The 10,000-nt window shown below is 49.0% G+C and overlaps 1 protein-coding gene across 3 annotated transcripts in view; it reads right to left on the bottom strand.

The window, feature by feature from the left end:
• flt4 (fms related receptor tyrosine kinase 4) overlaps window positions 1-10,000 on the bottom strand; it is a 46,248-nt gene that overhangs the window by 15,562 nt on the left and 20,686 nt on the right. For all 3 annotated transcript variants that reach the window (XM_079744919.1, XM_079744920.1, XM_079744921.1), the window contains exons 5-14: window positions 9,610-9,769; window positions 8,564-8,700; window positions 8,109-8,280; window positions 6,679-6,796; window positions 5,931-6,106; window positions 5,060-5,234; window positions 3,527-3,653; window positions 2,942-3,050; window positions 1,682-2,044; window positions 620-766 (exon numbers count right to left, since the gene is read on the bottom strand). In XM_079744919.1, the coding sequence (XP_079601045.1) occupies window positions 620-766; window positions 1,682-2,044; window positions 2,942-3,050; window positions 3,527-3,653; window positions 5,060-5,234; window positions 5,931-6,106; window positions 6,679-6,796; window positions 8,109-8,280; window positions 8,564-8,700; window positions 9,610-9,769 (1,684 nt within the window). The remainder of the gene's footprint in view (window positions 1-619; window positions 767-1,681; window positions 2,045-2,941; window positions 3,051-3,526; window positions 3,654-5,059; window positions 5,235-5,930; window positions 6,107-6,678; window positions 6,797-8,108; window positions 8,281-8,563; window positions 8,701-9,609; window positions 9,770-10,000) is intronic.

The raw sequence follows: 10,000 nt of genomic DNA, 5'->3' as shown, positions 1-10,000 counted from the left end.
GACGTTTGAGGGGGTGAACGGGAAGATGGTGGTGTGCTGGGTGACAATGTATCTACGAGACCCTTGACCGAAACATCTAGAGAAGGAGGAGATCATCTGGCTAATTAGGTGACAAAGGAATGGGGTTTGTGGTTCCGTTGGTCTGAATGGACTTTGATTCATTCACATTGACATTCTGGACAATGGGCACCGATGGCTGAACACAGGGCATAATGCTCAGCTTATTGTTGCCCACTGGACAAATACTTCTAACGAGGCAAAAATATCTCTGTGTGTCTCTATGTATTTGTGTGTGTGTGAGTGTGTGCATGGTATTTGTGTGAAAATCTGTGTGTGGGTATGAAAGGCATGAGTGTGTGTCTGGGCATGAATTGTTAGTACGACATGTTTGTGTATGTGCGTGGGTGCGTCCGTGTGTGTGCGTCTCGCTATGTGTGTGTGTGTCTGTGTTAGTGTGTGTGCGTCTATGTATGTATGCATTCGTGTGTGTGTGTGTGTCTGTGTGTGTGTGTGTGTGTGTACATGCGTGACTGACTGGTGCCTGCTGTGGACCATGGGTTTGTACCTTTGGATGTATGTGTGTGTTGATGCCTGATTGTCTCTCTCTCTCTGTACATACCTGACATTTGATGGAGGGGCTGATGGTCCTTGAACCAGGAGAGCTGGGGCGGGGGTCTACCCTCCACATCACACTCCATCCTCAGGGACCCCGTCACGTTCACCGTCTGGTTGGTGGGGCCGTGCCTGTAGTGGGGGGCCTCCAGGGCTAGAGAGAGAGAGAGAGAGAGAGAGAGACACAGAGAGAGAGAGAGAGAGAGAGAGAGAGAGAGAGAGAGAAAGAGAGAGAGAGAGAGAGAGAGAGAGAGAGAGAGAGAGAGAGAGACAGAGACAGAGAGACAGAGAGAGGCAAAGAGAGAGAGAGAGAGACACACACACACACACACACACACAGAGACACAGAGAGAGAGAGAGAGGAGAGAGAGAGAGAGAGAGAGAGAGAGAGAGAGAGAGAAGAGACAAAAGGGTAGATAGTGAGACACCTTGTCAAAACACCATAGCTCTGTTCTATTATTCAGTGTAAAGGGGAGACAAAAAGGACAAAAACAAAGAATAGTCATGGTTATGTTTATGCATCCCTGCCACATCTTGCTTTCAGAGCGACTTGTTTCTATTGTTTTCGCACAAACAGTCTGCCCTTCTATCCTCTATCCCCGTCGTACCTTTGTGTACTTGCGTGGGCGAGCCTTTAAGTAGGTCCACGCCAGTCAAGCAAATCCATAAACTTATCTCCTCACTAACCTGTTATGCTTCTAGTGTCAGGGAGGACAGCATCAGGGAGGAGACTATAGTACACAACTAGGGCAGGATAGTTAAGGCTAGAGCGGGCCACGCCGAGCAAACAGGGACTGGGTTTGATTCCTAACGTCCACAGAGTAACTATAATCAGCCTCTTTGAGTGAGACTCCAACCTAGCCCGTACCGGCTCCTGAACGGCACGTATCCGTTCCCTGTACGACACTGAGCAAAATCTAAACACCCACACAGCTCCAACACAACGGCCCAAACAGTAACAGCAGAACAAGTTTGTAGTCTGCCGCGTCCCATCCCCCCTCACACCAGCCTCCTCTTCCTCCTCCTCCTCCACCTCCTCCTCCACCTCCTCCACCTCCTCTCTGCTCACGTTTCACGGAGATGTACTTGAGGAGGCACTGCTTCTCCCCGCTGCGTCGGCTCTGCGCCTCGCACACGTAGTTGCCCTCGTCGGCCAGTGCCACCACGGCGATGGTCACCTCCAGCTCCCAGCTGTTGTGGGCCCCCCGGAAGGAGAGCCGGCCCTCAAGCTCGCCGGCGTACAGCTGCACGCTGCGGCACTCGCGGTCCTCCTGCGGCCGGCCCCGCGGGTCCTGTAGGAGCCACGGCTCCAGCCGGTACCAGCGCGGGCTCTCGTAGGTGTAGTTGTCGGCGGTGCAGCGGAGCGACAGTGGCTCCTGCTCCACAGGCTGCTCCGAGGGCACCGCCTCGACGCGGAAGCCCTCCGGCACGGCTGTGGGGACAGGGGGGGGGGGGGGGGGGGGGAGAGGTGAGCCGGGGCTCAAGGTGAGCACTGCTTGACGGATAGCCTGAGGGCAAGGTTAGTCTGGAGAAAGGGTTAGACTGAAGAAGTGTCGAAGAGGAGGGTTGGTATTAGCGTATCGCAAGCCTTTGGGTTGCAATTCTCACAATGGAGAGCACTGTTCAGGACAATATAAGTCTTATCTGTTTATATTTAATGGCTCGGGAATCATTCGAGGGAATTGGGGCCTCTTAGTAGTGCTTGCCTCCTTGGAGGGCCCTGTTGAGGAAAATATATACGTTTTATCTGACGTATTTATGGCGATAAATGAAACGATATTGCTCCTCTAAGGAAATCCTTGGTTATTGTCTTATTCGTAGCACTTGCCTTTGGTTTCACAAGAATCCACCATTGTCATGTCTGAGCAACTCTCTGTCAATAAGTCTGAGAAGCACATTTTTAATATTGTTTTTCTTTTTCCGCTCTGTTTTGCAGCTCATTATCGCAAGAGTTGGGCGACTACCACAGCACTGGGACAATTAAACACTTTAAAAGCTATGCTGTATAAATATATAAAATGTATTGATGTTCGTGACTGCTGGCCCGCTTGCTCTCGAACGAACCAAATTAACTTTAATTGGCGCCTGAATGTACCGTGCCAGCGCTATGGTCGTCTGGGGTTTCTGGATAAGGAGCACACGTAGGTGTTAATCACCTTAAAAGAACACCTAGCATGAGGTCAAACCCGGCGGTGAGGTTAGACAAAACACAAGGCGAGAATAACCTGCAAATGTCCTGAAGAAGTCAGTTACCGTTAATGATGGCCTCAGAAAGGGTTTGTGTTTTCTGTAGTGGGAAGGTGGGAAACAGTGCTGGTATCAGACTCACTGGTGACGTAGAAGTAGACCATTCGTTCGTCTCTGCCCACTTTGTTTTCTGCCGAGCATTTATACATGACGGACACACTGGCATTTTGAATGTGCAGCCTGCTCACTATCTGTAAGGCGAGAGACACAATTTGTTACAGGTCGTTTCAAGTTGACCCATCAGACATTTCTTCTGCTCGGTGGCTATTCCATATCTGAATGGAATATGTTGGGGCAAAAACGGTTACTGGGATAAAGTATGTGTACTAAAAGTATGTGTGAGTGTGTGTGTGTGTGTGTGTGTGTGTGTGTGTGTGTGTGTGTGTGCATGTGTGTGTGTGCGTGTGTGTCCGTGTATGTGTGCGTACGTCCATGTGTGTGTGTGGGTAGAAGCGCAGGGAAATTTGATTTGCACTGTAGAAAAAATCTATGCATAGTTTGATACCAATATTGATATTTTCAACACCGAAAACCAAGTATGAAAATAAAATGTGAAAATACATACACAGTTTTTACAATATCTAAAATAACAAATACACATTAAACACGACAAATGTTTTGAAGCCTGAAAGATCCAAGCTCTTGAAGGGGTAAAATGCCAACCCACCTTCTCCTTCCCATCCACCAGCTCCATGGAGGTCTCGGTGAGATCTATTTCATTCACGGCACTCTCCGGGGTAATGCCCTGCCAGTTCTGACAGGCGGAGATCTGGTCGCTCCTGCCCTTCCGGACCCTTGATGGGGGGGGGGGGGGGGGGGGGGGGAACAGACATGCTGAAGACATCACAAACCCATTCACATGCATGGCAGAAAGCAACCCGGGCAGAAGAATTCAAGAGAGGCGCCGGGCGAGACGTCTCCGTGTTTTATGGGGAGCTCAGATCACCCTGTTGACGTCCAGGAAGGCGAGACGGTTAACAGGCGAATGGGACGGTTTGGTGTCCCATTCTATTGCGGGTCTTCTTTCAGAGGTAATGACACGTGAAATGAAGTGTTGTTCTGTGTGTCACCCTTGTCCTGATTTACAAATAACAACCATCTGCGTTGTAATTTTCACTTTGTAGGTCCTACATAATATGATCTTGCAATCGTATAGTACATTACATTTGAAGCGGAAACAAATTTACAGGCTTGATAAAACAGGGGATTAGGCCAAATTTGCATGCTTATTAACTTGAGCTATAATCATTTTTTCACAGGCTTGATGAACCTGATCCAGCCAAGCACTATTCAACATAAACTCCAATATGGGACTGAAGGCTTTAAGTACATCAAAATGCTGCTGGATTGTGAACATAAAGTTGACCATTTTTATTACCTATAGATTCCTCCACGATACCCGGGAGAAGCCATTACCTATAGATAGACCAGGGTGATGTTGCAGAACTTTTCCCCTCAGTTTACATCAATGTTTTGATAGATTGCTTCTTTTTCTGCGAAACAGTCATTTCATAAAGCGGAAGAAATTCCACCCACTCATCGGTTGCCCTTTTTAACCACCTTTTAATCATCTTTCACTGCAATTCCCTGCAGACAACGTACGTATAATTATTACATCCCCCCTGCCGTGTTTTATGCGCTTGCTCAGCCACACGGAAAGGTCACGGGAACAGCAATAACTTCTCAAATGAAGGCCTGAACGAAGATGGTGGAGATTGTCGGAGGATTTGTTGGACATTATATTATACAGATGATATATATGTGAGTGTGTCCACATTGTGGAAGGATATGGACGAATATTCAGAGGTGGTGTCAGAGGAGAACTGAGGAGATTGCTTGTACTTGTTTGTGGGTGTCTGTGTGTGTGTTGGGGGGGGGGGGTGCATGGATGTGTGTTGCGTGTTTGCTTCCCATTATCTATTTTGCCTGCCCTCCATCAGGTTTTTTTTGTCAGTCCCTTTTCTCCTTTATTTTTTGGGCAAATTTTAGTCCTGAAAAGTCTAAATTTTAGTCCTGAAAAAAGAAAGCCTGGCTTGTTTTTGTGTGTGTGTGTGTGTGTGTTTGTTCCAGTGTGTGTGTGTGTGTGTTTGTTTCAGTGTGTGTGTGTTTCTGTGTTTCTGTGCATATACGTATGTGTGTTTCAGCTTGTGTGTGTGCGTGCACGCATGTCTCGGTGTCTTTAAGTATTGTCTCTGCTCACGTTCTGCCCTTGGTGTTGTTGAGGGGGCAGGGCCCCGAGGCCCCCCAGGGTCTCCAGTACCAGCTGATGTTGGGGGCCGGCTGGCCGTAGGCGGTACACGTAAGGGTCTGGCTGCTGCCGCTGGGGTAGGGGCTGGAGGGCTCCGCCACCTTCTTCTCAAGGATCTGGGGAGGGACTGTACAAGGAGAGGGGGTCAGATCTCTCTCTCTCTCTCTCTCTCTCTCTCTCTCTCTCTCTCTCTCTAGTGTGAATAGTATGTAATAATATAGCATAATACACTAATAATGTAATATTATGATGTTAAGTGCAATTACATCAGATCTCAGATCTCTTTCTCTCTCTCTGTCTATCTACATCTATATATCTGTATTTTTTATATTGTGTGAATAGTATCTTATAGTGTAGTACTATGCACTAATGATGTAATAATATAATGTTACAGTGCAAATACGTCTCCTCTCTCTTCTTTAATCTACTAGAGACAGGGCAGGGCAAACATCTGTGCTTTGAAGTCGCTCGTTCGTTAGGGTGTATTTTTTCTTCTCGATACTAAACATCTGGCCATATATTCTCTGCTGAGTTCATCATCACCATCGTTGTGTTGGTTGTTATGGTTGTGAGTGTGTGCGTGCGTGTGTCTCTGTGTCTGTATATGTGTGTGTGTGTATGTGTGTGTGTGTGTGTGTGTGTGTGCGTGTGTGTGTCTTTGTGTGTGTGTGTCTCTGTGTCTGTGGATGTGTCTGTGTGTTTGTCTCTGTGTGTGCGTGTGTCTCTGTGTGTGTCTCTGTGTCTATCTGTGTATGTCTGTGTGTGCCTCTGCTTCCCTGTGCGTGTGTGTGTGCGGCTGCGTTGGCTCCGCGTTGCGCGTTACCGTTGACAACCAGGGTGATGTTGAGCCTCTCCTGCAGCCCCGCGGCCGTGTTCCGCAGCACCAGCGTGTACCGGCCCCCGTCTGCCTCCATCACGTCCTTGATCTCCAGAGCGTGACTGGCGTGCACCCTCATCCGCTTGTTCTTGAACTCCGGGACCGGCCTCCCTTCTTTGTACCTGCCATGCGTATGCATGTGCGTGAGTGTGTGTGTGAGTGCGTTAAAAGTGACAGGAATCACAGCTGGGACCTCTCCGACGCCTCCTATAAGACACCTCTCTGAATGTGTCCGACCTCTATCCAGCACCGGCGTCTTGAAGCCGTCATGCGCACGGCGGGTATAATAATCAGGTTCAACAGCTGTGTCTCTCCCCACGTCAGACGCGATAATACGCGACAGATGTGGTAAACGGTCGTCTCATACTGGCAGTGTGAAAGGAGGGTGATTGACGCCTGATTGCGCGTGTGAACCGTGAACCCCACACAGTGAAACCAACACTCGGGTGTCACAATGATAATGATGACATCTGAATTTATCTGAAGGGAATCACCCCCCCTAATGTCAGTCAATCACGAAAAGGGACACTCGAAAAAATAGAATTGATGATTGCAATATGGTTACAAATAAACTTGATGATGATTATGGTCATTATTATGATTGTGGCTATGATTGTCATTGTAGTCATGGTTATTTTGAAGAGGTTGTTGCTATTCTTATTGCTATAGATTGTGCCTAGCATGTTCTCCTTACCAAAATGTTTCTGGGGTGGGGTAGCCAGAAACTACCAGCGAGAGTTTGAAGGATTTCTGGCCTGCAGTGACTTCCACTACTGGTCCATTCCGGTAGTCCATGCTTATAAATGGCTTTTCTGTAATCAAAAAAGCACAAAAACACCTCTTTCAGATTGGAAATACACACAGAGATGATTTGTTAAGGGACTTTTTTATCCAAAACCACTTTTTACTTTGATAACCTTTTAGATACATTTTAGGAATGAGAAGGTATTCAAGATTCTTCTGTCATAAACAAAGACATACCTGTGCAACTAGCAGTTAACGCCAGCTCTTTCGGCTGTGCTTCAACAATAAATGATAAATACACTAGTATACACAAAATAAAATGGATCTAAAAGACGGCTCAGTACAAAAGACGGTATTGGTTGTTCAGTGCCCTAAGTCGCAGCGTATGGTTAAAGTGAGTGTGACAGGGTGCAGTATTCCACCGAGCGTTAGCGATGGAGCCTGTAATCAGAGTATATTATGGGCATGTGAGCATGCTGGGGTGGGTGGCACGCAGTCCTTTAGGCATGGTCCTCGTTCAGGAACCGTACGGTACTGGGGTAGAAGCTCCACCTGAGCCTATCACCTTCTTACCACCTTAGCCGGGAGACGGGGTCGATGCTCCGGTGGCCTGAATGATTCTCCTGGCTCTGGCTCTGCACCGCCTGGCCTAAATGCCATGTAGCCTGGGGAGAGCACCCCAAGGGGTGTGTTCAGCCGACCGTATCGCCCTGTTCAGGGCCCGGCCCTCCTTCTGGGTGCTGATCTCGCACCAATCGATGATGCTCCCAGTCAGGAAGCTCTCTGAGGCAGGTCCTGAGTATCTGGAGGGAGGAGGCGGGGAGGCCGTCCCTGAATTTCCCCAGAAGTCGGAGGTGATAACGGCGCTGCCATGCCTTTTCCCCCAGCGTGTCTGAGTGAGAGGCTGATGCCAGGTCCTCTGTGATGTGGTCACCGAGGCACTCAAAGCAGCTCCCCCTCTCCTCAGGGGCCCTGTTAGTACTGAGGGGGGCACAGTTCCACCCTGATTCCACTTCTGGAGCCTCCAGGAGGCGGTTGTTCCCACTCTGCATTCCTTGCTAATTAAGGGTGTGCTGCCCGTCAGGAAGTCAAGGACCCGTTTGCGCAGGAAGGGGTTGGGTCCTCGGCCCCTGAGCTTTGTGACGAGTTTTGAGGGGATTATGGCGCCGAACGCCGAGCTGGGGACTTTCTGTACTTATCACTACCGCTATTGGTTCTCAAATCACTTGTGGATCTCTTACAGCACGCGGGTATAACCGACTGAACCGTACCTTGAATACAGTTCTCAGCTGGTCTGCACACGCCCTTGAACATCAGGTCACGGGTGTTTGTGGGGGGGGTTAGTGGGGGGAGGGGCTACCCAGTGTGTGGAAGCCTTACCGTGCACTATGACGACGGTCTCCAGGGTGTGCGTGCTGAGCGGAATGGTCACAGTGCAGCGGTAGAGGCCCGTGTCCGACACATTGGCGCTCTGGATGGAGAAGACGCTCACCACCTCCGTGGCGTGCGTCTGAGGCTCACGTTTGGGCCAGATGTTCGCCATGGAGTTTGTCTGTGGGGGGGGGGGGGGGGTTGGATTAGATTGTAAGTAGCTGGAAAGGCTGCCACGTGCGACAGCTTGTGCCCATGACGATTCGCTTTAGCAAAGGAACAATGACATTTTTGGAATTGTGTTGCAATGTTTTAACGCGTTTCCACGTTTGACTGTTATCTTTGTTACGTTTCGTGAAAAGTGCTACACAAAGCAATAGCATTATAATGATTATCATGACGATTTCCATTATTGTGATACTACTTGTTGTTTTAATTATTCGTTTATGACCTAAATTGTTCACCTTGCCGGGGTAGGTCCAATTAAAGTCCACCGCCGTGTTGAACTCCACCGACACGGTGCAGTTTAAGGTGAGGGCCTCGCCCACGAGGAGCTCCACGGGCTGCTCAGGAAACAGCTTGATGTTGTAAACCTCAGTTCCTGTCCGGGGAGCAGTGAGGATGGAGAGGGAGGGAGGGAGGGAGGGAGGGAGGGAGGGAGGGAGGGACAGGTCACCTTGACATTGGCAGCCGTTTTCTTTTATTCAACCTTTGTTAACGTTGCACAGGAAGTAACTCGCCCTTTACTCCGCAAACTTACCATTCCCCCTTTGGACTTTCCTCGTTAATATTATTATGGAGCTCACCTCTTTGGAAGGCAATATGGTGGAGGAGAGTTTACGACGCGGAACGGCTGAGAAGTAATAAAGCGTGGCTACTGAGCAGCAGTCCATATCTATTATAAATGTGTAATTTAAGACCTTATTCTCTCCGTCTCTCGCTCCATCAATTTCTCTCTCTCTCTCTCTCCCTCCCTATCCCTCACTCCGTCACTTTCTCTATCTCTCTGTCATTCTCTCTGTGAGCTAGATTCCTATACATGCAAAAATCACGATGGGTGTCCTCAAAGCCCGCTGTGTATCGAAGGGGGTAATTAAACCACAGGGTTTAAAAGCAGCCCTTTTTAATGCCTTCATCTACTCTGCCACCCGACACAATGGCAACACTTCTCCAATATCAAGAGAGCATGAAATAAAATCCTCCCATTCACCAGCATTAAGACGTAATTGGCTCGTAAAACGACGAGCGGAATTACGTGGCGATATCAGCAGCGTGGCATGACACTGGCAGTTCGTTAGTTTGTGATGCTCATTGCTCGTCTGGAGAATACAGCTTTTCTCAGCTAATTCCAAAAAGCTGTTTTAATGCGGTCGTCACGCGTGTTGTTTGACAACGTCCCCACCGTAAAGCGGGGACATTCAACCCTGTGTCCCTGGCGGGGCGGATCGCGTGCGTGTGCGTGTGCGTGTGTATGTGTTTGTGTGTGTGTGTGTGTGTGAAACCGCCTCACCTGTGATGTGGATGAGATAGCTGGTGGACTGGTGCTGCTGGCCTCCCACAGTGGTCTGGCACCACAGGCCCATGGGAACGCTGTCGAACACGTGCATGGGCACGGTCCAGCCCTGCTTGTTGTTCCACGTCAGGCCCTCCATCTCCATGGACATAGGGTCCTGAAGAGAGAAGGCAAGAAAAGAGACGTGTTGATGTACACACGCACACACTCAAGTGCACGCACACACACGACGCACACACGTGTGCACGCACACACACACACACACACACACATACACGTGCACACATGCTTGGATATTTATATCGTATTGTTTTCCCCTAAACATTATTATGTTTATGGATCATAATCTATTTTTGACATCACACTAAAAGGTATGTGTGGTTGATGG

Source organism: Pollachius pollachius (assembly GCF_949987615.1).
Source record: "Pollachius pollachius genome assembly, chromosome: 10".
Lineage (NCBI taxonomy): Eukaryota > Metazoa > Chordata > Actinopteri > Gadiformes > Gadidae > Pollachius > Pollachius pollachius.
Note: the sequence above shows the minus strand (reverse complement) of the source record. Positions and strands in the feature narration are given on the sequence as shown.